Source organism: Ambystoma mexicanum, chromosome 13, assembly GCF_040938575.1.
Source record: "Ambystoma mexicanum isolate Mex_15411 chromosome 13, UKY_AmexF1_1, whole genome shotgun sequence".
Taxonomy (NCBI): Eukaryota; Metazoa; Chordata; class Amphibia; order Caudata; family Ambystomatidae; genus Ambystoma; species Ambystoma mexicanum.
Window position 1 is genome coordinate 108094651 of NC_090938.1, and position 27859 is coordinate 108122509.

General features: G+C 43.9%; 1 protein-coding gene across 3 annotated transcripts in view; it reads right to left on the minus strand.

The window, feature by feature from the left end:
* The window catches only part of DENND2C (DENN domain containing 2C), a 463255-nt gene that overhangs the window by 207853 nt on the left and 227543 nt on the right, over window positions 1-27859 (minus strand). For all 3 annotated transcript variants that reach the window (XM_069633399.1, XM_069633398.1, XM_069633396.1), the window contains exon 2: window positions 11624-12714. In XM_069633399.1, coding sequence (XP_069489500.1) covers window positions 11624-12489 — 866 coding nt within the window. In that variant the 5' untranslated portion in view covers window positions 12490-12714. The remainder of the gene's footprint in view (window positions 1-11623; window positions 12715-27859) is intronic.

The following is a 27859-nucleotide window of genomic DNA, read 5'->3' on the forward strand; positions in this document are numbered from 1 at the left end:
GTTCGAATGAAGCATCAAAAAACCAAGTAAAGTGGTCACACAGAACAACAGGCACATTTGATGTGTATACGATAGACTCTAGCAGGTGAAAGAAAGGGTAAGCTTGGTCAGTGGTAATTGCTATATATATTCATATTTTATTGATATAGTACACACAATTTCGTAAAAATAGACAAAATATTCATCTTAAAATGTATACAAACTCCTGGTAGTTCTAAAACATTCCAATTCAATATTGCATGAATGAGCAATGTAAAGTTTATATATGTGAGGGAGATTTTCCTGTGTAAATAACCCTAAAAAATGGGTACTAAATTGCCAACCTTATAACCAGCCAACTTCCCATATTATACATATTTTTCATATGGGTCGTGGCTGTATTTCTCTCTAATAATCAATAAAGTGCTAACTCAGTACATAAATGCTGGCAAAAAGGTGCTAAGTGTAATAAAGTGCTGACTCAGTGCAAAGAAGCAAAAAAAGTGCTAAGTGTCGACTACAAGTATCTTCTATGAATGTATATGTTGCATGTCCCAAAATATCTTGTTTATCGTAGTTTCACTGCTCTTGTCTGGGAGCCAATATGTTCTAGCTGCAAAACGGGCCCAGTTGGAGACCATTCGTTTTCTGTTTTACTGTGTTCCAGCAGCAATCTGTAGCAGCTGGAATGCTAGAGATCGGAAAATCTACAGTCTCCCTTGGAAAAGCATCTTGTCTTGGGGATAGTAAGCAGGTGTTTGTCTTCCGAGCTTAAGGACCTAGTTGATTGGTATGGTATTAGCTTGTCCCTCAGATAACTTGGTGCCAGGCCAGTCATACATTTGAACACAAGACAATCAATCTTAAACTTTATACAATCCTCCACTGCTAACCAATGAGGAGAGCAGCGAAGAGCAGAGATTGGGGTGCATTTCGATACCCCAAATACTAGTCTGACCACTGCATTTTGTGCATTTTGTAGGCGATGCATTTGTTTGGCAGGGGCTCCAGCGAGAAGGCTGTTGCAATAGTCCAATTTCGAATTCACTAGAGCTCCTACCACCATAGCACAATCGTTCTCAGGCACATATGGGAAAACTTGTCGTAGCAGCCGTATATTATAAAATGCTGCCTGGACTTTTGCTGAGACCTGTCCATCCCAGCCCAGGTTGCTCTGCCAGATGCACCCCAAATGTTTTACTTTGGACACATACTTCAGTCTTGAGCCCAAGAACAAAGGTGGGGTGGACTGCTATTCGCCTCCAATAAATGTTTTGGTCCAAAAAGAATCAGCTCAGTTTTACTTGGTTTAAGCTGCAGCCAGTTTAAACCCGTCCATACCCCTATTTCTTCCAGACAGCTACCCACCTTGATGAGGGAGTCATTTGCGTCATCAAGTCTGATATAGAGCTTCGTATCGTCAGCATAGGATTGAAAACTGATGTTATGTTTTCCTAGAGTGTCCATCAGTGGGCGAAGGTACAGATTAAACTGGAGGGGTGAAAGTTGTGGGAGAATTTCCGACAGGGAACCCCCCAGCTGTAATCGTCTGCGCCCAGTCAGAAAGGATACAAACCATTCAAATCACTCTATTCAACATTTCCCGTACTTTTTAGGCGTTCCAGCAGAACACTATGGTCCGCTGTGTCAAATGCTGTGGCTAGGTCAAGCATTACAAGTACGGATAGTTTACCGTTGTTTCCCGCTTGCAATAGCACGTCCCATACCGCATTCAGCACTGTTTTAGTCCCAAATTTGGGCTGAAATCCTGATTGTGAAGGGTCTAACAGGCCCACTTCTTCAATATAGTCCTGGAACTGTGATGTAGCCACTTTTTCCAGGATTTTTCCTGGCCATGGAAGACCTGCAATGGGACGGTAGTTCTGAAAGTCATCTGGGTCCAGATTTGGCTTCTTCAACATAGGAGAGATGACCGATAGTTTCAGGTCGGCTGGAACAATCCCCTGATTAAATGACGCATTTATAAAATTAGTCACAAATGTAGTTAAGTCTGACGCCATGCGCTTTGCAGCATATGCAGGCAAGGGAAAAAGTCGATTATTAGTGGGTTTTAGAGACGTCAGGAGGGTAACGATGTTCTCTTCTGACACTCCCGTAAAAGAGAATGGTGGACTGATGGAGTTCCCCCTTCCTTTAGCATAATACTCCTGTCCAGGGGACTAGGGTAGGCTACGTCTTCTTGTTCTCTTTGAAGCATAATGCTTTTCTGGATCGTCGTGATCTTCGTCTGGATCATCCATAAAGAAGGCATTAAAGGCATTTGCCTGATCAGTTGAAGGTTCCTTTGCAGGGAGTATCTTACTTGGACTTACAAAATTGGCTATCACTCTAAACAATTCTTGAGAGTGGTTGGCTGCTGCTATAATTTTCCCTGCCAAGAAGTCAGATTTTGCCTTAAAATGTGCTTTTTTATAATGTGTCAGGGCTGCTTTTACCATATTGGCATGTTCAGGGAGTTTTGGGGAATACCATCTTCTCTCGAGTTGTTTATATGTTGTCAAAAAAGCTCTGATAGCTGTCTGGTATACCAGGCTTTGGAGACTCTCTTATGAATATTTGTTCTTAAAGGGGCATACATAGTACAGATGTTGCACATTGAGGCCCCCTGTGTAAAGAGGATTTCACATTCTTGGAGAGGGTCACAAAAATCCCAGCACGTCTCTTAACTCATTACGAGGTATTCTGTCTAAGTCTTTTCTCTTATGTATCAGCTCCACAACATTAATTGTGGATGTGTGATTTATATGTTTAGTTGCGTTAAGTGAAAAGAGCCTGAAGTAGTGAGTGTCAGTCCATAAAATGGGTACTGTATTTTTCATGTAAATTCCCTTCCCTCTGGCAAGAACCACATCCAAACAGTGCCCAGATTTATGTGAGGTTGACTTTGTTAATGCTGACAGGTCGTGATGGTTCAATATTTCCCATAGCTGTTTAGAGAGGACTTAGTTTGGGGCCTCAGCCAGATATTCAGGTCACCCAGACAAAGTAGCTCCTTGTATTTACTTCCTGTATTTGTAAGATAATAATCAATGCCCTCTAGAAATACTGTAGTGGGGCCTGGGGTCCAATATGCCTACAATATTTTCACAGAGCGCTTTGGTGACATAGTGAAAGTCATTCCAATTTCCGCAGGCGTTGTCCCACTTGAGATTTTTAAGTGGGATCTATAAATAACTGCAATTCTTCCCCCTATCTTTGACTGACGATTCATTTTTTTAATAGAATAACCCTCAGGAATTAAGTTATGTAGCCAGCGTGTGAGGTGTCTCTGAACCAAGTTTCTGTTAAAAATAAAATGTCCAATTTATGGGTTTCAATTAATGTGTTTACCTCAGTTGCAGGAGCCAATGCCGACCTGGTGTTCAGTAATGCAGCATTAAGCGTGATGTATGCAGGGGGGTGTTCCTTTGATAAGAGTATGTTTTGTTCCCTTTTGTTCAATTCCCCTCCTACGAATTCTGTCCAAGATGTGAAGAGGAAGTTTCCCCCTATGGTTTCTCAGACTATGTAGACACTTCCCATCATAGTGAGTCGTGGGCATATTGCCACAGACCTGCACGTCATGAGCAATAAAGATGAGTGTTGCCTTGTCTTAGGTAAAAAAGAACAGCGTAGTTCGCCGATCCACCGAAATTAGGCTGCAAACAGGCCTAAACAGGCTTCGCATATGCGCTTTGTGCTGACGCGGGCCAGTTTTGGTCTGTGTCGCATCGGGAGTGCGTCCCTAGTGGAACGCGAGCACTAGTATAGATGTTATATGAAGTTCCTAGAACTTCGCTTGTCACTCGCACAATGTCAAAGAGGAATCCAGGTTGCAGACACAAACTAGGTATCTAGTTTCAGACCGAATCACGCCTTGATGCTAAATGAATGTAAACATTTAAAGTTTATAAATACGTTTTAAATGCAAATACAGTTTACAATGTGCTCACTAGAAAATATTCTCTCCTTAGACAGTCATTCAATTAAACTTCTCTTTTTAAAACAAACAACTAGAAGCATATGCATGCACTGTTGGTACTGATGCTACGTCAGAATACTATCACGCCACCTAGCTCATCAGATGAGCGGGGACAGAAAGTTAGAGCATCATTTTGTTAGATAAGTTTCAGTAAGAGGAGTACAATCCAAAGAGAACAGAAAGCTCAGAGGTGAAGAGATAAGGAATGAGCTGCGTTAATAATATGAATCTATGAGTTGGAACTGGAGGCAAGACCAAATGCTGAGATGATCCAAGAGAAGCCTAGGACGCGGTGGTGCGCAATGCGCAGGCAAAGCTAAAGATCTGTCCCTTGCACCAACACAATAATGGATAAGAAGCTGCCAGAGGAACCTCAGGTACAGAGTCTTTCAGCTTTCTTAGGTGGGTTTGAATGGGGAAACAGGCAAAATACACACAAACACGTTAGTAGTTAGGCAGTCAAAGACTTCCGGAAATGGCAAAGTATTAAAATTCAAATAAAATTCAGCACTTGCAGGTTTATACTAATCTGATCTAGGCAGGTCGCAGGTCCCTGTGCAACGCCTGGGCATGAATGACTTGGCCTTCCGCTTCTGCCTCAAATCACACATCAGAAACGTTGCTGTGGGGAAGCACAGTGACTAAATACATGTCTTTCTACACACCTTGTGATGTGTCCTGTGCAACAAGTGCCTAGCCATTCTTTTGTTTTCTAATGTGTTAACCTCTTTGCTGCTCAATGCGTTTTTCTGCAGTGCTGAGTGCAATCAACCAGGAATGCAGCAAGAACATTATTGCCACGTCTTAGCACTGGGAAGGTAGCGGCAGGCAGGGGTGTAGTTAGGTCTGGAAAAGATCAGGGATTATTCTAATGTCGGGATTGTCGGGACTTCGGGGCTAGCTAGCCTTTTCCTTGCAGACGCTGAGATTCTATCCAGGGCTACAACCAAAAGACCCGGGGCTATAGCCCTCTAAGCCCCCCCCCCAGCAATGCCTCGGGCGGCAGGAATCTCACAGACATGATCTCAGCAGTTGAGGGGTTGACATTATGATGACATGAACTGTAGGTATAGAGAGGATTAACAGTAGTGGTTACACCGTATAGTTACCGTTACCAAGAAGCTAGAGGCATGAAAGCCACTCAGTGAGGTTAGAGGAGTAGAGAGAAAAGAGCAAAATTAAACATGCAGAACCTATCTTTAGAATACAAGAGCAAAGGAAATGCATTTTACCAAGTTCTATCTCTTCCTGCTTGTAAAGTAGTAGAAGGATGATTGTAATGTTGTCCCCATGTGGGTACCAGGTGGCCCCTTTGCAGAGAAACACATCCACGCATCCTTGTAATAAGACCCCGAAAGCAGCAATTGTACATTTCGTTTTCGATGCTTCGAAGGATGGTCAATTACAGCCTTTCCAAAGCCTAGCAACTGCAATCCTAGCAAAGATTTTATAATGAAAATGACCCCTTATTTGATATCTCTTTTATTGTTATTTAAACTAAGTATGGCCAGTCTCGCTGATTTCACGACAGGGTCTTGTTTGATCGGTCTCAATTTGATACCACTTTTATCACAGAATTGACAATTACTGGGGAGTCAAAGAACATGAACAGGGACTCAGCTCCTATTTATCCCCACTTGGGAAGCTGTGAGAAAGTATATGAAAGACTTAGACAACTTTAAAATGATGGAAATTATATTTTGCAGTGATAGTCATGTGATGCACAGCTGAGATGGATTCAACAAACATCATATATAGATATCTTTCAATCTATAAATCTGGATTAGTGAATGCGCTGGTACATTTGTTCCCCAGGTTGTAAGTGTGCAAACGATGATGAAGTCCAACTTTGCTCCATTTGTAAATCGCATGAATGATAGAAAAAGATATATTAAGGAATGTTGCATATCAGTTTCTCCTGCAAATATTAATATGTCTGTGAGAAATATTTTTGACCAATCCTGTGGTTAGTTGGCCTCGAATCTACAACTATTATCATACCAATGTTTGAGAATTTAACGATCACATATCTCTGGTAAATTAGAAAGTGTATCAGGTGCCCAGAAATGACCATGTAGACTTGGACGAGCCCGTCCTCTTTTATATAGGAGGGTACATATGTTGCAGGGCTTCTGAATAGAAAGATACACTTAGGTCAATTACAATTTTGCTAATATTGCAGAGTCTGAGATGTGATATGTAATATTACATCTCATCAGGTCCGCTTTCTTGATGAGATGTAGTTTACTCCATATTTACTTTATCTACTATTAACCCTACACTTTCTTCCATCATATTAGTCCACTACCTTGGAGATTCTTCAGTAAAACTGGTGTACGTATATGGCCGTAATACGCCACAAGATTAGGATCGATAAGGTTGTCATAGTTTCCATACAACCATACACTCTTAACGTACAGCTAGATTCTTTGGTTAGACCAGCGGGTGACGCTTTGTTTACATATGACGTCACCCGCTTTCCAGCGTGATGAAGTCATTGTGTAAACAATGGTCGACGCACCCGCAAGATTATTCTCCAGGGATACTTCTCAGGGTAGTACATCATCCATCATTTTTAATGATAACGCTATCCTACCTTGCTTATTTTTTAAGATATGACTAATTCATGGTAATTTCTCTGTGGACTTTCTCACGTACTTCCCACCATAGACGTCACACGCGCATGTGCGTGGTGACAACACCATCCAACACTGTATATAACATGACACGGTGTTGCTAATGGAGTCGGACATCCTCATGGGTATCCTGATTTCATTCTGCAGCGCTGCACGCTTGAGGCAAGAACTCTTTGCTCAAATGAGCTCTCCTTCTAAAGGCATATATCTGAAGCTGCAATACTCATCCTTGAGTAGTCACTAGCCTCAACCTCCATACTAATCTTCTCTCTAGATCCCGCTCCACTCCAGAGACTAGCAACTGTTTGCTCGCCATCTTCATTTGAACCATCTTATGAAGTGATTTCCCGCAGACTATTGTAAGTCAGTGTTTTGCTAATTATTTTACTTTTTTGAGTACTTTCAGTCTATCAGTCACTCCTGTTTACCCTTTTATTCTACGTACAGGAACCTGTTTCCAGTATAGAGTGTATTATTCCCCACATGAGCATGTCTCACATCCCAGAGATAAATACAACAGTTTGAATACAGAAGTATCCTATATAAAACATCACAAGGTTAGACTACCTTATTTTCTACTTTCTAATTTGACATGGGCATACTGATCACAATGTAATTTTTCATTAGGCTCCTCCTCCTGATAAACTTTTTCAGCTGTTCTAGCCATAATATGACCAATGTTTTGGATCCTGATGGATTTTGATGAAGAGTTGTTTCTACTGTACTAAAATGTGAAGCAATTATATACTGTAACCTTGGGACTATGAGATTAGAACACTCTGAGGTCTTAGAATTAATTGATGCTGCTTTGATATAATTTAAGGGTTGATTTGAAATTACCTTTTGATACTGAATGTAAATATTGTATATAATTTTTTCCCAGAAATTGAATTGCCCCTGATGAAGAGTGCGTAACACTCAAAATGCGTTGGGCCCTCATTGACTACATCATCATGAATAAAATGAAGATTGGTTCTTGTGACCTAATTTGACTGAATGATCATTATTTCAAAATTGCTTCTTCTCTAATATATGTAATATAAATATTTACCTGAAATATTGTGAATTTAAAATATGAATCATTGGTCTGGTATTTCAGTGTGCAGGGGACGTGAGTTCCCGACTTGGGAACTTGTTTGTTTTCTCTGTATTTAGCTCAACCTAGGTGTAAAGGTTGCATCTCTCTCCTCTGCACCTCAAATCTATTCCTGAATTAGTAACCTTTCAGCCAAATACTTTCTAGATTACTTCAAACTTCTGACAATAGGGTGTGCTTCCACTGTCCACATTTCTCTTTATATGCTCCCGATATTGTCATAATTAAGGCACAAGCACACAGGATACTCAGGCAATACCAGAGTGAGAAAATAGTGGACTTTCTGGTTATAAAATAAATGTGGATAAAAAAAAATAATTGCATGAATAGCCTCACAGAACCTGCAAAATAATTTAGAGGAGTGAAATGAAAAGACATCAACAACATGTCAGTAGGTTATCGAAAATTACTGGACACACTGACTCGCTTCCATTCACAATACTCAGACTCTAAGTATTTTATAATACCAGACCATTAATATGAATTAATGGTCTGGTATTACAGACATACGATAGTGTGCAGGGGACGTGAGTTCCCGACTTGGGAACTTGTTTGTTTTCTCAATATCAGGAGTATATGCAAGGATAAAAAAATGATTCCTGCACATTATTGTGGGTAATTGTGCTTTTCCCACAATATGAGGCAATACCGTTTCCAGATATATTGAAAAAAGCAGAGATGATAGGCGACAACTCTGAGAAGTCCAACTAGATATCGACATAGGGAAATATAGGTCTGTTCAAACCTATTTAAGTACATCAATTAGTGTATAGATTTTGGATCCAGTTAATAAATAATATGGCAAAGCCTGTCATACTCATGGATGCCAAGAGGATTATACATTTAACCCAGCCAGGTGCTATTTCCTCATTAAGTACGGAGGCAGCGACTGTTGTGTCATCGTCCATAGAATAACTGCAATACTGGTTCATGTATTGATGTCTCCACCGGTATACCCCATGTTGCAGTTGAGCAGTGACTGTCACCATGAATTGGGATAGTCAGTTTGCCAGAGGCTTCGCACACATCTTTGTGTCTGAGTCAGGATGGTTCGATATGATGGGATGTCTAAAGAGTCTTTATTTCGGGAAAGACTGCTGAAAGAACATACGCTTTGGGCCCGATTCATGGAATATTTGCCCGGTTCAAAATGAATTTGCACTGCTGAAAAGTGACTTTGCACTGCCGACAAAATCCCTGATTCATGGAGTCCTGTGAAGTGTATTTTTGCAGTGCAAAGTCTGTGCATAGTCATTTTTGCAGTAGAAAATGACTTTACCCAGACTTTGCCCGGCAAAAAAACACTTTGCACCTCTCATGAATCAGGGTTTGTGTTGGCAGTGCAAAGTCACTTTTCAGCTGTGCAAATTCATGTTGAACCGGGCAAATATTCCATGAATGGGGCCCTTTATGCGTATATGCTGCGAGGCGAATGAAACTTCTTGATATATCCGTTGGTGTGGCTTTGTCCTGTCGCCAGTCAGGTTAGACAGTTTTTGATCAGTCCTGGGATCATGTTTGTGTTAGAAGAGGCATCCTGAGGACCAAGTTCTCTGAAGGGGTGATGCCTCTTTGAAATGTGTTGATTGCACTTTTAAAACAAACCCAGTGATTTTTCCCCTCAACTGGGCTTTTAAGCTATCCCCGACTAGTGTGATGGTGTTTATATTGATAAATTCGTCCAGGGATGCAGATATGCTTTGAACGGATAGGGGTCTCGCAGGATTGCCATGTTAAATGTCCAATGTGAGATATATGTGATGGGTTGGGTATTAGAGAGTCTGATGGCAAGGTGTACTCGACATGGCAGTATCTTTCATGTGACAAAGAAAAGCATTTATATTCCCTTTTTATAAGCATTTTAATTTCCCTGGTCATCATTTAGTCATACATCCTAGGGGATTGGGGTTTAAGAGGGACTCCTGATTTATTTGTAGAGTTCATTGTTAGTTCTGGGTAGCCTGGCCTCTATGTATTGTGTGTCCTGAGGTCGATTTAAAGAGTCATGTAAGTTTACAAGAGATGGGAGATAGTGCTATTGTAAAAGGCAATTTTGGGGATTAGAAATCATCTTGTTTCAGACCATAGCATGTTATTGAAGTATATTGAACGTTTTGAAGAAAAATGTTGGTGAGGAAACAGCAATTAAGTAACATGTTTATTTTGTAGAGCTACGATATAGTTGTCAAAGATTAATATTGCCACATCTTTGGAATGAATCAGGTAAGCAGGAGAGGGCGAATGGCAGCCCGGGAGGAAATGAGGGGGATATAGAACAGAGGGAGTGGGTTCAAGATCTAAGAACCTTGAAGATAGGCAGTTGACACTTTTTAAACTAACAAAATATGCTCATGAGGGCTAGAATTGAAATGGAAATCAGCAGAGAATAGAAACAGGGAAGAGTTGTGACAGGCTATAACGGATATGTCTATTCTTGAGTAGTAACCTAGAAAGATGTGTGTATCACTATGATATAAGTTTGTAAAAAGGCCAGTTTTTCAGTCAGCTTCCCGTAATCTATTTTTTCAGATCCTGCTGTAGGATCATCATCAGAGCGGTACTTTGTGGCTGCAGGTTGATAAAAACAACCCTCTGTATAAGAATACGTTACAACAGGTGTAAGTATTTTTAATCCACCATCAATCATAGTTCTTCCACTTCATTATTGTATAAATTGTGGTGAGTATCAATGCTCCCTTGTAGGAGCTATTTTGCAATTAATAGCCCTGCCTAAAACGTGAAGAACCTCCCTTGAAGAGTCCATACTAAAAATATACTGATGGATGAATACAGCAAATTAATTTGAGTAAGTACATGAATGAAATTATGTTCAGTTTGGGTTTATTTGCATCTTTTGATGTGGACAGATTAGAGTGGGAATTATGCAATGATGCAGATAAGATTAAATCCAACAATCAATTGAATGGGTGTTAAGTAGTTCATCGCCCATTAATATTGATACAATGATTACTGTTTAGAATAATTTTCTACATATTTAATGTGAGGCGAATAAGAGGGAATAGCTGATAATAATGAAATAGAATATATGAAAGTTTGAGTGATGGTTAGTCAGGTCTGTTGATATTATGTATTGTATTTTAGGTGGTGATACTCACCCTACTTGAGGCTTACGGGAACAAGGCTACTCCCGATTTTCTGTCCTGAAGAAGGTTGCAAGATCCAAGGGGCTACGAATGTGGATGTCCCGAAAAGACAACCGAAACAGGTGTAGACATAGGTCTGTGTGATTAGGAACACGCAGGCAGTACCATCACAGGAGTGGATAGAGGACTTTTTTGATCATTGTGTAAACAAAAATTGGAGGCTGTCCATGTAGGAGGCCAAAAGACAAAAAGATATATATATTGTGATAACAAAGCTAAGAGTGGAAAGATTGGTAGGAGTGAATCAGTATGAATGCTTGATGCAGATATTTGTTTATGTTTGATTTTATACATTTTTATGAAATTTTGATATTTGAATAAAAGTTTTTAGAAATCAACAAATGGAACATTTATTGGTATTGGTAAATAAATAAATGTTGTGCATAGCTATTCCCTGTTCTGTTGGTCCAATATTATATTATTGTTCTACCCTTGATTCGCCACAATCAGTTAGAAAAATATATGTAAAAAGAGAAGAAGGACTTTTTAAAAATCATTTCCTATTTCTATGCAGGATGATTATGACATGGCAGTGATATTATAACTGCTGACTGGGATAAACTAAGATTTTACAACATCTTACAAATAAGTGGATTGCATTCTTCACCACTGGTGGCCAACAGTGAACCTGCTGCAAGCCCACCTACCAAGGGGCCAGCATGACAGAGTTTCACCAGGTCTACGTGTAGCTAAGGCAGACACATAAAATACTACAGACACACACATTTCTGCATATATAGATGATAGATCATTAAGCTTGACTAACCTTTTCGATCTGGGCCTTATTTTCCTGCTTTCAAACTTTTTTCGTTCTGTATGCCGTTGGGAGGACGCAGCTGGTTCATCGGCAATCCCCTCAAGTGACTTCTTCCTGACTCTGTTGTTGTGTCTACAGTCTCCGTTTTCATTCCCAACTGCATAACGAAATGTCCTTTGGGGTTTGGGCACTGGATTGATTGGCGGCTCATCGTCCAGGCCATTTGTGTCACAATAAATATTTTCCAAACTCTTCACCGCCAGATTTTGATTTAACTTGCTTTGGTTGAGCAAAGTTCTTGCATTGAGCTCCCGCCCAGTTGAACTACACCTTTCCCTCTTTCTTTTTAGGTCATACAAATAGGCACCATTATCCTCTTTGGGGTTCATTTCCACACTCCTCCATAGTCCTCTGGACGTGTAAAAATTACCAGGGGGCAGAGCTGTTTCTGGATCCAAAAAGTGATATTTTAAGTTCTCATTCTCACTTTCCTGAGAAAAGACCGAGCTAGTCTCAGTTTCCTCACTTACGGGTTCCAGCCCTTCATTGTGGGCATATATTCCACTGTCTTCCCTGCTGCAATCACCACAATTGCCATTGACTTCCCTAAAATCAAGTACGTTTGATTTCCCAGTGGCCAACCGGTTGCCGTGCCCAGAATCACCTGTTTTTCTGTTGGTAACAGCTCGGTGGCCATCAAAGGAGACCCCAAAATCTTTTAGGATGAGTTTATTAGTTGTGCAGGCCTCCCTGGTCTTCACTTCCCACTGTGAGATCTTCTGTTTGATGTTTTTGCATTGGCTTCTCGAGAGCGTGTTCAATGCTGAACGCGTCAAGCCAATCTCCGTCACCCCTGTCGGGTGCATGATTGCCATCTAGAGTTCAGCAGAGCGTCATTTCCAGGGTAGAACGTGAAATCAAAACACACTGTACTGGGCCACCATGGGCGCCTCTTTCTCTTTCACCTCAGTATAGCTGTATGCTCCCACACGTTCTGATAATCATTTGCAGCGTGGCAATCTAATGCAACCAGTAGCTTTGTCTTCCTCTACCTCCAGTGTATGTTCTGTGTGACAACCACTGCAACATCCTGCACATTCCTGTAAAACAATAATCACAAACGTATTATTATTATACATCGTCACATTTAATCTCCTTTCAAAATAATAGTTATGTTAAGTTAACAATCCACTCAAATCTTTCCACCAAAAAGTGTAAAACGATGCTACATCTGAACAGGTGTTAGGTAACACTGAAAAGAGCTACACAATTTAAGTAGCTTCCTTTGCATCAAGTACATTCCACATGACTCCTTTTGCAAAATAGCGGTTAAAGATATGTTGTCATAGTCAATGAACACATTTGATGACCATGTGCAAGTACCAGATGTGTGTGTCTAGAGCATGGGTGCACAACATACGGCCCGCGGGCCAAGTGCGGCCCGTGAGGCTGCTGGATGCGGCCCGGCAGGGTTGAAGACTTTCCTAATGGAAGGCGGCCCGCAAGCAGCAAAGGTCGCCCTCCATTAAGAAAGTCTTTGTTTTCCTTGCCGGGCCGTGAGTCACGCAGTGTGTGTGTGTATGCTGCCAGGGAAGCTGGGGCTCAGTGACCTAATCTGCCCTGGCAGGGGTGCAGAGTAGGGGGGGCTGCGGGGCCCTCCTCCCCCCCCCCACCCCCGGCAGAATGAAGTCGGGGCTGAGCAATCCCCACCCCCCCACGGGCCGCACAGAAGAGGGGCAGTATGGATGGCCCTTTGTTCCATCCATACTGTCTCTCTCTGGCGGGCCGGGTAAAAGCCGGAGAAAAAAGATGTTTAAAAATGGAGGGACGGATGCAAAGCAAGAGGCTCTTGTTTTGCATCTGTCCCTCCATTTCTAAAAATCGTTTTGGGTTGGGTATACTTCTACATCTGTGCACCGGGGTGCACAGATGTAGAGGTACACCCAACCCAAAACGATTTGGGCAGTGCCAGAAGCCTCGCCAGCATTCCAGGACGTCTGGGTAAGTACATGGTGGGGGGGCTGTATGTTTGTGTGTGTGTCTGTCTCGGCTCCGTCCTGTGTTTTTGTTTTTGTATGTATGTTGAGATGCGGAGGTGGGGGTGTGTGTCCGGTGTGTATGGGTGTGTTTGTATTTGTATGTCTGCATTGTATGTTGAGATGCGGAGGTAGGGGGGGTGTCGGGTGTCTATGGGTGTGTTTGTATTTGTAAGTCTGCAGTGATTGTTGAGATGCAGGGGTGGGGTGTGTGTCGGGTCTGCTTGAATGTGTTTGTGTGCAAGTGCAGTGTATGTTGAGATGCGGGGGTGGGGTGTGTCGGGTCTGCCTGAATGTGTTTGTGTGCAAGTTCAGTGTATGTTGAGATGCGGGGGTGGTTTGTGTGTCAGGTCTGCCTGAATGTGTTTGTGTGCAAGTTCAGTGTATGTTGAGATGCGGGGGTGGGGTGTGTGTCGGGTCTGCCTGAATGTTTTTGTGTGCAAGTGCAGTGTATGTTGAGATGCGGAGAGGGGGTGTGTGTCGGGTCTTCCTGAATGTGTTTGTGTGCAAGTGCAGTGTGTGTTGAGATGCGGATGGGGGGGGTGTGTCGGGTCTGCCTGAATGTGTTTGTGGGCAAGTGCAGTGTATGTTGAGATGTGGGGGGGTGGTGGGGTCGGGTCTGCCTAAATGTGTTTGTGTGCAAGTACAGTGTATGTTGAGATGCTGGGAGGGTGGGGGGGGGTGTGGATGGAGGGGGTGGGGGGGGTGGGGTCAGGTCTGCCTGAATGTTTGTTGTTGTTGTGTGCACGTTCAGTGTATGTTGAGATGTGGGGGTCCGAGTCTGTATGCGTGCATGCTTGCGAGTTTGTGTGCTGAGTTGGGGGGGCTCGAGTTTGTATGGGTGCATGGTGTATGCTTGTGGGTTTGTGTGCTGAGTTGGGGGTGGGGTGTTCGGATCTGTATGGGTGCATGGTGTATGCTTGTGGGTTTGTGTGCTGAGTTGGGGGGTGGGGGTTCGGGTCTGTATGGGTGCATGGTGTATACTTGTTAGTTTGTATGCAGGGGTGGGGGGGTTGGGGTCTGTATGAGTATGGGGCATAGTGTTTGCATGAGGGGTGGGTGTCATGGGGCATAGTGTTTGGTTGAGGGGTGGGTGTCTTGGGGCATAGTGTTTGCATGAGGGGTGGGTGTCTTGGGGCATAGTGTTTGCATGAGGGGTGGGGGCCATGGGGCATAGTGTTTGCTTGAGGGGTGGGGGCCATGGGGCATAGTGTTTGCATGAGGGGTGGGGGCCATGGGGCATAGTGTTTGCTTGAGGGGTGGGTGTCTTGGGGCATAGTGTTTGCTTGAGGGGTGGGTGTCTTGGGGCATAGTGTTTGCATGAGGGGTGGGTGTCTTGGGGCATAGTGTTTGCATGAGGGGTGGGTGTCTTGGGGCATTGTGTTTGCATGAGGGGTGGGTGTCTTGGGGCATAGTGTTTGCATGAGGGGTGGGTGTCTTGGGGCATAGTGTTTGAATGAGGGGTCGGGGCCATGCGGCATAGTGTTTGCTTGAGGGGTGGTTGTCTTGGGGCATAGTGTTTGCATGAGGGGTGGATGTCTTGGGGCATAGTGTTTGCATGAGGGGTGGGGGCCATGGGGCATAGTGTTTGCTTGAGGGGTGGGTGTCTTGGGGCATAGTGTTTGCATGAGGGGTGGGTGTCTTGGGGCATAGTGTTTGCATGAGGGGTGGGGGCCATGGGGCATAGTGTTTGCTTGAGGGGTGGCGGCCATGGGGCATAGTGTTTGCTTGAGGGGTGGGTGTCTTGGGGCATAGTGTTTGCATGAGGGGTGGGTGTCTTGGGGCATAGTGTTTGCATGAGGGGTGGGTGTCTTGAGGCATAGTGTTTGCATGAGGGGTGGGTGTCTTGGGGCATAGTGTTTGCATGATGGGTGGGGGCCATGGGGCATAGTGTTTGCATGAGGGGTGGGTGTCATGGGGCATAGTGTTTGGTTGAGGGGTGGGAGCCATGGGGCATAGTGTTTGCTTGAGGGGTGGGTGTCTTGGGGCATAGTGTTTGCATGAGGGGTGGGGGCCATGGGGCATAGTGTTTGCATGAGGGGTGGGTGTCATGGGGCATAGTGTTTGGGGGTGGGAGCCATGGGGCATAGTGTTTGCTTGAGGGGTGGGGGCTATGGGGCATAGTGTTTAATAAAAATAGGGGGTTGAAAAAGCCTCCTGCCACACCACGCCCCACCGCGCCTACCGCCCCACCCACATTTACTTTTTGGCCCACTATAGCCATCATGTAAGGTACTTTCTGCCCTCTGTCAAAATCAGTTGTGCACCCCTGGTCTAGAGCGTGCATTCATTACGTGCTTGTGCGTAAAATTCAGGGCAATACAAGTAGGTGGGCAGGCCGAGGAATGGCTCAGCCCATTAACATATATACATTGGAAGTGGTTAAGAACGCGATATACAAATTAGGAAAATGTTGCAGCAAAAATCATGTTCCAAATAGCCATGGACCTAAACTGCCCCTCTTCCAAGCGGATGCAAGGAGAAATGTTTTCTGCCCAGCCAACTTCGGCATTTTAGTTATGTCTTCTGCAAAGTAAGTGTTGGCTGAAACTGTCAAGAGCTCATTGTTTTTGTTCATACCAGTGGCATCTTGCCCATGAGCAAAATGCACCACACGTATGTTGCAATTGCATGGGAAACATGGCTTGCACTGATGTCTTCTCCTGATGAACATTTCACTGAGTTCCTTGCACATGCACAGTGTAGGCGTCATTCCCACTTGCAGGCCCATTATTGGGGCGGGCCTAGTGGGCAGCTGCCTGGGTCGTAGGGATCGGAGGGTGGGGGGGTCAGTTGTGCAACAGGGGCCCATGTGTATCTAACCCAGGGTGTCCAGCAGCGGAGAACCTAAAGAGCGCACCATAAACACGAGTGACCTTGTTGTGCAGAGGAGAACGCAAGGCGGGCATTCTGGTAGGGGATCTGTGAATGAATCGCTGGAACAAGTGTAGCCTGGGACTGGGCAGGCTTCTAGTGGGTCTGTAAACAAACAAAACGAGCGCACGCTGTGAGGCCGAGGCTCAGCGGTTCATGAGAACAAAAAGGTATCATAAGTTGCACTGTAACTCCTATCAGCAACTGACGAGCTCGTTCTCTCTCTCCTGTGCTCAGTGAGCAAGACAGGAGGAAGGCTTTCCAAGTTCTGGCTATAAAGTATAGACGTTTCTTTATTCCTGCGCTAACGAAAGCCGAGCATTTTTGCAGACCCCGTGTTCGCAGCCTTTTTAATTCGTTTGTCCCCATGAGTGCAAAAACGAGGACAAAATAATGAGTAAATCTTTGAAAATGGTGAAGAAATGGCTGTGTAAGCAGCAATTCTATGATAAAGGGCTTTGCTCTTTTCATGTACCCATTGTACCTGGCCGTCCATCAACATTGTATTGTAACAGAGTGACTCTTCAATTTGCTTGTAAACCTACAGACAAGCTTTTCTAAAGTGCAATTTGTCATATTATTGTATAATTTGTCGTCGTTTGCAGATTTCAAATGTCTGCTCTTCTGTAACAATCCTAGGCATATGTATCCAAATAAAATTCGTGAATACAAACAATTTAAGAGATCGTGTGAGATATACAAGCCACATTGAGGACTACGTTGTTGGTGTGTAGCAGGCACATAGGTGACAAGTCAGACCAGGATGAACGCATCTCTTAAACACACAGTCCTTGTATTCATCTAGTAGAAACTGTTTCTTGAACACATTATTGTCCTACGACATGCGTTCTGGTTAATTATACCCGGTTTCTAACCCAAGCTCCCAGATTGATTGTGTTGGGATGTTTTCTCTATTGTTAGTGTTAAAGGATATTTGTACCACACAACTATCACCCCCGGAGTGGTCCCCTGGCGCTCTGGCGGCTCTGAAAGAGGGAGAGGGGGTGTGAGTTAGTGGGAATAAGCTGGAAAAGTGCAAGAGAGCAGTGATTTGCTGTTGGCAGCCTCAGCCCGGTGGGTCCGTTGGCTGGGCTTGGGGTGTTTTACGGTCGGTAGTCGTCATGTGCTGTTGTGCAAGTCTATGTGCGGTTTCTTTTGTTGTTGCAGTCTAGTGAAGTTTGTGGGGCTTGCTGTGTTTTAGGCTTGTGGTTGTGTTTGGTTAGAGTTTGAGAGGTGTATGCAGAGGGATGAAATTCTTAGTGGATTGGTTAGTTGGTCTTTCTGTCCTTGCAATTATGTCTAGGTGTGATGCTTGCTATTATTCACTATTCCATCTGAGTGTGTAGCGCTTGCTAATTTCAAAATTCTGTCTAGATGTGAGGAAGACTAGTGATCATGATTCCATTCGGGTGTTGCACTTGTCATCATTCACAGTTTCATCTAGATGCGACGCAGGCTAAAGTCAAGAGTTCCATCTAAGTGTGGTACATACTAGCATTCATAATCCTATCTAGATGTAACACAATCTAGAGTTACGGATTCCATCTAAGTGTCGTACATGCTAAAATTCATAATCCTGTCTAGATGTGATGTAGGCTAAAATTGAGAATTCCATCTAAGTGTGGTACATGCTAGCATTCATAATCCTATCTAGATGTAACGCAATCTAGAGTTACGGATTCCATCTAAGTGTGGTACATGCTAAAATTAATATTCCTGTCTAGATGTGACACAGACTAAAGTCAAGAATTCCATCTAAGTGTGGTACATGCTAACATTCATATCGAGAAATCCATCTAAGTGTGGTAAATGCTAACATTCATAATCCTGTCTAGATGTGAAATTCCATCTAAGAGTGGTACATGCTAACATTCATAATCCTATCTAGATGCGATGCAGACTAAAGTCAAGAATTCCATCTAAGTGTGGTACATGATAACATTCATATAAGCACTGTGCGTGTCCTTCAGTGAAGTGTTAACATTTTTTGGCATTTGCCAGGCAGTGCTATTAGATGCTTAGGTACTTGCACCATTTTGCACCTGCTACTGTTAATACCACTACAGACAGCAGTGCCTACCTACCGAGGGCTTTTGCCATGCCTACACAAAAGCCCAAACTATTGGCATTGCCAATGCTTGTTTCCATCATTATGACTGACATAAGTGTTGCCGTACATACCCTGTAAGTGCTTACGAGTAATATGCAAAACGCACTCCCCTTGCCCTCTCAATGCACATCGTGAGACTTATTTTTCTCTGCAAGGAAACACCAATATGTTTCCCTATTAATTATCAAACTCGGGACTGATGCATCACCAGAAACATGCACAAAAGCGATGCCCCATCTCGAAACAGTATGCAATACATTGCAGCTGTTTGAATTGATATAAGTAATTTATAATGTGCCTGTCTTTACACAAGTGTTTCTACATTTTAATCCTCCAGAAAGGCACCTGACTCAATCACATACAATGACTGACTCCTTTTCAAATCCTTTTACCTGGTGTTCAGACCTATCCGTGGCCTAGTACCTGCCCCCAAAAGAAGGCCCAGCTAGTGCTTCGAGCATTTCATCACCAAACATGGACAGGTTACTATGCCAACACCGCGCACTTCTCCAAACTCCCCTTTCTCCTTTCCCTTACACAGTATCAATGTGTTGGCGATATTGGGGATTAAGCCACAAAGGGTCAACACCAATTAGAGTGTGTGCTTGCACAGGGAAGAACAGTGACTTGGTGAACTCTCTTGCGGGCATATCTTTACCTGAATTCTTTGCGCCTTGGAGGGGGGGGGCATTGGGGGCAGCAAGAAGTCTCTTCTAAGTATAATCCATTGGATGGTTCTCCTGGGGTGGCAGCTAGGAATTCATGAACCGCAAAGCACCCCTCACCTGGTCTTAAAGTTTACAAACGGTCTTGGGAGAGATTGAGGACAGCAAAAATAAAACAAGCATTTGCAAAGCCAAAGGTTTCGGCTTTAATGTATTCATGGGATACACGTGTACAAGGCACTGCCATGATGGTACTTCCTGGCTATAAGATGGTACCTACAACATTGTCTAGAAAAGGCCTTTCTAATATGTAGCCACAACCCAAGCTATTGGCTGCGCCAATGCTTGTTTTTCCCATGACTTCAGGGTGAGGACACGCATAGTGATTGTATATCACTCAAGTGGATGAAGGCATACTTTGTTAAGATGTTTTCATTGCACCAGTAGCACACGTACACTGCAATTAAGCCATCCGCTCCCAGAAGAGTGCTTTGAAATACCACGAGCAGGCAATTACTGTGCAAAGTTCAATAGTACTGCTTGAAAAGGCAGCGTCCAACAGATGCTAGGGATAAGCAGTGGGTAAGAACCGTGCAGCAATTCGCATAACTGTGGCCAGTGCATTGTGTGCTCCAATGCAACAGGTAACACTTTAGCGGCGCCCAATATCGAAAAGTGAAGCCACGGGAAACGACAGCCTGTTAGAACATCACAGAAAAACAACAAAAAAACTCAGAAAGGGAATGGCGGGGTCACTACCAAGAACCTCAGGGTGACAGAGACCCACATCATCTTAGAAGTGCTAACAAGTGGATTTAGAGAAGACTAACAAAGGTTGCAGGGGGGGGGGGCATTATCTACTGTGAGGCAGGGGAGCCGACTTATGAATTTCCCGGGGGGTGTCCAAATGTAGGAAGTGACATCAACGTTAGTTATATGACCGCATTTGCATGTAGTCGCCAACTTGGCGCAAGGGGTGGGGCGCAGAACAGTGGAAACATTGGCTAGCTTGTACTGCATATACTAAAGTCAAGTAAAAAAGGAGGTTTCAGCCTTCCAGTTGCCTTCCAGTAGGCCATCACTGCCCCTACCCCACCCCTCTGTAATCATCCAGGTTGTAGTAGCCCTCAAAAGGCAGAGCAACACAAGTAGGATGGGAGAACGAAATGCCAGCCCATCCTGTGAGTGTGTCAAACCTCAGAGCAAACACTGTGCATGTGCCTCCTACCTTGGAGCACAATCTCACTAATTCGGTGCAAATCTCACAAGTGGGAGCATGGGGAATCCCCTGCGTGTTTGGGCTGCAGACCACGGATCACATGCTCACTTCTTCAGTGTGAAATTCTGGCCAAGGCTCTTGGGCAAGCATTCAGGATGGGTCTCACACCTTTAAACAGTGTGATATATTGAGTGGGCACCACACTCCTTGGAGCATACTATCAACTGTTGCTGGTAATCTCACAACTGAATGTACAGTTTCACTCTTGGTCATCTCAGTGTCCCCATGTATATTAATGGAGTAAGTTTCCCATTTGGGAAAACAATTATATATTCTGATATCTTACATGCACAAGCCTTCTATCCCTTTCCCCATCACGGCTTCCAACCTTCTGAGCGGCGGCTTATGGACAGCAGGCAGCTCGGAACATGCATGTTGCCAATTGAATGTAGCTAGATCTAACGTGCGTTACAACTTTCACACCCATCAGTAATAACCTCAGAAAGACGATACTACACCACTGGGATGTGCTCACCACCGACACCTTTCAACCAAAGAAACCAAGATATGCCTTCAAAAGAAGTAGAAACCTCAACGATCGCCTTGTCCGCATCTATGAGGAACCGAAGATTACAACTTCCAACCAAACCACTCTATGGAATTTACCTCCTGTCATTGGCCATCATAGGTGTGGAACATGCACAGCCTGTGCATTGACGAAAGACTTAAAATAAATCAACCTCAACGGTATGATATGGAAATACAAGCATTTCACCAATTGCAAAACAAAATGGTTGGTGTACGGTATAAAATGTCCTTGCAATTTAATATACATAGGCAAATGCAAACGAGAAATCCGTCAAAGGATTTATGAGCATAAATCATGCATTAAAAACGAAATAGATGACAAGCCAATGGTTGCCCATTTCAAAGCAAAATAAATCTTTATTCTGATATGTTCTAGTTTATCATAGAAACCGTTAAAAAAATCCCTACAGGAGGAGACCGCGACCGCGACATGATGCTTCGTTGCCTAGAACAGAAGTGGATCTATCGGTTAGACACAGTGAAACAAGGCCTTAACATTTCAATAGAGTGGAATCTCTTTGTCAATTAACAATTCTGTTGCAACGTTTTTCTATGATTGCAACCTCGAACCTAAAAAAGAAAAAAAACACTTTTGTTTTCCCAAGTTGAAAACACTTATAAGTATGTTATCACGATATACTAAAAACAGCAACTGATCACCATGATGTACATATTGACCAGCGTGTGTTTTGTTTGCATCTGTTTTGTTGCCATGTTACAATAAGGAGACCTTTTTTCTAATGTCCAAAAAAACAACTATGTTCAGTTACATCCTGGAATGCATTATATATACAACCACTAGGAATATTAATTTTGTTTGTACCTGCTTGTACTACTTGAATTTTGCCAGTCATAATAATGTATGTCTCTTGAAATCCAGACCGAAATTGTGTGAAACCAAAACATCATATGCTTTTTTTTTTAAAATGTGTGTGTGACTGACCGGCACTCTAAGGTCTCCACCTTCACTAGTATGTACAATCATGCATCCACCCCCTTTTGCTCTCACCTCTGTAAGAACAACTTTTCTAGTGATCGAATTCCATATATGCCCCAATAACGCGTTCAGGACATGCTTTATTCTGATAACAGTCCACTGCACCAATGAGTGCTCTCATGTTCGCGCCAGTTTTTTCTATTAAGGCTAACTCCTTGTTGCCTTTGGCTTTTTTCACACACTACAACGGTAGTACGCAAATAATCATATGCATTTTTTTGTAAAAATTAATTTGTGATTGAGCATTAGCTAAGGTCCCCACCTTCACTGGTATGCATAATCATGCACCCCCTTTTGCTCTTACTCTGGAAGAACAAAACTTCTAGTGATCTAACTCCATACATGCTTCAACAATGTATTCAGGACATGCTCCTTTTCTCATAACAGTCCACCGCACCAAAGAGTGCTTGCATGTTCGTGCTAACCTCAATAAAGTTTTTTCTATTGAAGAGATAGACTAATTCTCCAATGCTCATGCGCGTTAGCTGTGACACTACCGCTCAGCCATTTGAAGACAGCTCTACGCGCAAAGGTGAGCCCCTCCTCTCGCTAACAAATTCCTCATCACTCTAGACTATCTAGACACGACTCACACGCTTCGGTGCAGTCAGTCTGTCTATACATAGCGGTATATGTATTTTTGCTCGCTAAGTATTTTTTTTTTCAGAGACTAGCATCTCCGCGCCTTTAATAATCTCTGCCCATTTTGGGCAATTAAACTGTGTCTTAGAGCAACCATCCAAATTTGTTATATTCATGCTGCTAAATCAGCGGTTTTCCATAACTACCAAGACCCACTGGTGTGACAACGTACCAATGAACGCTGTCACACCAGGATTCAACCAAATAAAAATCAACACCTGTATTAAACACTACAAGTGTCTGACATTATTGAAGATGAAAATAATGCACTGACATATGACAACGGGCTATTACCCTATCCAGCGCCAACGTATCAGAGGGTTCCAATCCAAGTAACAAGAATTATAAGGACTAAGAGACATTTAACCCACTAACCCAAAAGCTCAAATTTCTGCATACTTGACTCACACGAAAATCTACACAACCACCTTCTCGCACAGCAAACTGCACGCACTTCACCACACTGCAACAACAAACAACACATAAGTCACACCAACAGCACACAAGGACTCACATTGATCCAATAATCTCAGCGCACAGTGAAAACCGAACTGAAGCTGCCAAAAGCACATCACCTTTCTCACTTTCCTACTCCCTCTTCACCCGACTAACCACACCCCGCTTTTTTGTTTGCAGATCTTTCTGAGCGCCTTTCTGAGCAACTGTGTTGGTGACGGTGCGTGGCACAAATACCTTTAAAATGTAAACAGGCAAGACTGCTAATGTCCTAAGTGCCAGTTCTTCAAGCAGACATTAAACCAGACGGTCTCACCACAGCGTCCATGTGAACTGCCCATTAAAGTGCATTGAGGTTGGTGGATAGTTCCGAGGTTCCTGACATGGCAGCTATACTTTTTAACTAAAGGTGAGTCTCGCGCCCTGTATAGCCAACTGGGTTCTCACAAGAGCAATACTGATCTGCAGAGTGAAGCGGTCATTGGAGGTGCTGAGACCAGCTGTGACACTCACAGTAATGGATGCCTCAGGTGGGGACGTTAAAAACTACCATGTTCGCCCCCTGAGGACTGATTGGAGGAGTCAAACTTGCACTGCATTGATGCTGTCAATGATGGGCGCCCGAAAGGAGGAGATGGGGGAAGCAAAGCAAAGGAAAGGAGGAGACTGAACGAAAAACAAAAGGAAGATCGGAAGAAAGAAAATAGAGGGATACAATGCAGGCAGGAATAATAAAGCGTCAAGGGTCAAGAAAGAGGGAGCAAGCAGAAGGAACGCGGGAGCGTACAGCAACGGTGGCCTTAGAAAGGTGGCGATGAATGATACATTGCAGTGTGGTGGGTGAGGAGGTATGGCTGGCTCTTGATCGAGTGGTGAGTATGCCTACACAATGTGTTGGAGCATCTGGCTGTGGAGGCTATATGTACTGCCATGTCTATGCCAGGCGCAAGGGGACACACGGATCCTGAACATTCCTAGGGGCTGCTTGCTGCTGTTTACGGCGTTTGCATCTGGTGAGTGAGCTGTACAGACGTGGGTGGGGGGAGGACACATTTTTGCCCTGGGCACCAATTGGCCTAGAAACTGCTCTGCCCACTGAAATGACGGCATTACAAAATGTCGTCTGTTTGCAATCGGTTGTAAACACGAAGCACAAAGAGATTTCTAAGGGATGTGGCTTTGATTTATAGGAAAACCGAAAAATACAGAATTGTTGCGTGAAAATTATATCCACAAAAAATATATAAATGGCCCTTCAGTCTCTTTAACAAGCTGTTTCGTGTACAAAGGCTAGGAGTGTGGCTACACAAGTGAAAACATGGAAAGCCACACTGTTTACTCCACCTGCCCCACCATCTATTTGGCCACTCACCTCGCCCGTTCTACTCCATTCCATTGTTTTAGGAAACGCGCACTAGGCCGCAGAGGACACATCTATCACCGAGGGCACTGCCGGCAGGCACTTCACACTGCGGGCCCTAGTGCAGGAATGTTCTAGATGCAGCAATCCTACACCGGAAGTAGTGCAGCAGCAAGCTCACACACAGTTCATAGAAACCTGCACAAGTGGAGATGATGGAAGAATGTGACGCAAAAGGCCCTCCTGGAGGAAGATCACATTGAGGGCACTTCTGTGAGGAAACGCAGCAAGGCGAACCTTTGGAGCAAGTTCACACAAAGGGGTCTTCTTGTGTAAAGGGAAGGCGCTCACGTTGAGGGGACCATTGGGGGGTGTCTGTTAGGGAGAATTCTATCTTTAGGCTGATTTTCCTAACCTAGTGAGTCCCCCAGCAGCTTTGCTGGATTTCTGGAGTTTGTTTTTTTCTCCTGCCAAGAGTGAGACTCTTTTTCTCCCACTCTTGGACATGATTTATGGTGTTCCTTTGACTGTTAATGTGTTTTATGGGTTATGGGGTCCTTTACTCCATAGGGTCTCCTGTGTTTTTACGATGTGTGTTACACAGCACCCTCCGTGCAGTAACACAGGGGTGTCATAATGACACCCCACCATAGACTCCATACCCTGGGACTGACTACTGTCTCCCAGGGCATGTAAAGTCACCATTGGCTTTACTAGTCCCAAATTATTAACAGAAACCAGTACAAACCATCATATTGTGGACGTACTGGTCGGGGCAATTCGATTGCCCTGGGGTCTGTTAGTCGAGGGGGCACGTCTCCGTCCCCCCTGATCGAGTTTTGGCTGGTGGCAGTGGAAACTACTTTTTATATTCGACCGCAAATATTTCCCTATGGGTTTTTCCCATTGTTCGAGGCTACCAACTTTAATTATTTAATTCTCATAGCCTCGAACATACCGCCGGTTTATTTAATTAATATTAATTCGCCGGTTGGTATTTTTTGCCAGGGCTCGATTCTAAAATGGCGTTTGTGTTCTCTTCTGTGACTCCAACCCAAGTCGAGCCCTTTGTTCCACTTTTAGGCGGGCTTCTCCACAGAAGCCTCCAAAAGTGGTGCCACTCTGTCTGGGTACCACAGGGGGTGTGGGAGGGGGTTCAGGCACCCTGGACTGAGTTACTGTGGTAACTCAAGTCGCACTCTTGTGTGATTGGCCCAAATGGTGAGCCGGCCGGCTCACCACTTAGCATGTTTGATTGACAGCTAGGCTGAGTGAATGGGGTTATGCTGCATAAAAGCAGGGCTTTGGGGACTGGAACTTCAGAAGTCGCCACAGGACCTGAGAATCCGACGAGGGAGAAGCTGAGCCGACCTACCACGATGACACCACCGGTGGAGTCCTGCGGAACCGAATCACCACTTCCCGACGACAGAGAAGATCTCCCGGCTGGAGAGGCTTCTTCCCCTGACTGGTGGGCACAACCAGTTTACCTTCTTTCTTCGCACCCCAGACCGGTTTGCGGTCAAACTGCCCATGCCAAGCACCCCGGCAGCCGGATAGCCACTCACCACTGAACCACGAATCAACGGAACGCTCCTTGTACCTGAGAAACTCCACGGCTGGTTTCTTCCCTGGCAGTGCAACGGACTCCTGTCTTCCTCCCCGACGAGATCCTATCTTCCCCCGGACGAAGCACCAACTTGCATCCGCTGCCAGGAACAACTGCCCCTGCTGGAGTGTTCTCACCACTTTAATGTACCATGTCCGCCAGGCCTCCCTTTCTAAAGATTGCTACAAGGTAATAATAACTCCTTAACCTTCTGGACTTGGCTGCCCACCTTGACCATCTAACTGGTCCCTTTCTTTGGACCAACTCCTTTTTGAACCGTTACAAGACTTTTGTGCACTGCAACCGTGTGACCTTGGACACATTTCGTTTGGCTCCTCTTAAGCGGATCCGGCCTACTGTCTCTGAATTCCTCATGTTACTTTGCCTTCCTCCTTTGTTGTGTTCGTGAAAAAGTGTTTTTCTCTCCCTTTAAAAACGAATTATTAGAGTGCCATCTACGTTAAGCGCTCACCGATGTCTGAAAATAAGTGGGACTTTACTGAAGACTTGTCTAATATTCTTTTAAGGGAGTGTATATCTTTTAGTCACTGTGTTTTTGAATTGCTTACTATTAGTGCCTGTGTGTTTTTCTAGATGTGGTTTTAAATAAATAATTATATCTCTTTTACACCAAGCCCTGGTCAGTGTTTACTTGTTCTATTGTGTTCTCTTGACCTATTGTGAATACTCTGTATACTGCCTAACTGTTCTTGAGGGAAGTCTGACTGCTCAGCCACAGCTACCAAGTTAATCTGTGTGGTACAGACTGCTACCAAGTGGGTTTACTGCCAAACACCTGTAGTCCTAAATCTTTTGCAGTGGTCCCAGAGGGAACTGCACAGGTTTCTGCCTAACACTGGTGTACAGCGGTGGGATTTGTATTGAGTATACACTTTAGAGTGCTTGTTGAACGTTGTAGGACAACTAACCACAGAGCTTAGCACTAAGAAGCTGATTTTCTAACTATGTCTGCTATGGAGAGTTATACCCTAGAATCATTGTCTGCCAAAACTGCTGATTGCTTAAAAGTATTGTGTAGACATAAGAATCTCTCTGAGAAGGGCAAGAAAATGGAACCTATAGAAAGATTGTTAGAAAACCAAAGTCTGGGTGGTACAGAGGAATCTACCCCCCCATCAAATGTAGAAAACAGTGATGGTATTGATCTGAATCAAAGTCTTGATAATGAGTCAGAAGAGGAAAGTGAACCTAATGAAGTTAGCCACTCTGAGCCTCTGTCTGCCACCTACTGTACCTACTGTGCTTATACCAGGTCCTACATGTAACCCTGCTTATTTTGAACTTGAAAAAATGAAGCTTGAATTAGAGTACAAACATTTTATTGCTCAATCTGAAAGAAACCAAGAGCTAGAGTTCAGAAGAATGAATGCCCAGGCTGAGCAGAAGCAAGCTGAGTTAAGACTCAGAAATAGAGCTTAATCATGAGCTAGAAATGAAAAGGTTGTCTGTGGAAAATGCTTCTCTCTCCTCTGGTTCTTCTAGGAGTTCCAGTCCCAAAAGACCCCGGATGCCTAAGGAATTAGTGGGTATGTATGAACCTAAATTGGATGTGTTGGATTGGTTAAAAATGTTTGAGTATAATCATGGGCTCCAGGACATCACATGGAATGAGTTACTTCCCTGGTTGTTCTCTAGGCTTCCCCCTGTTGCAACTGATGTGGTAATGGA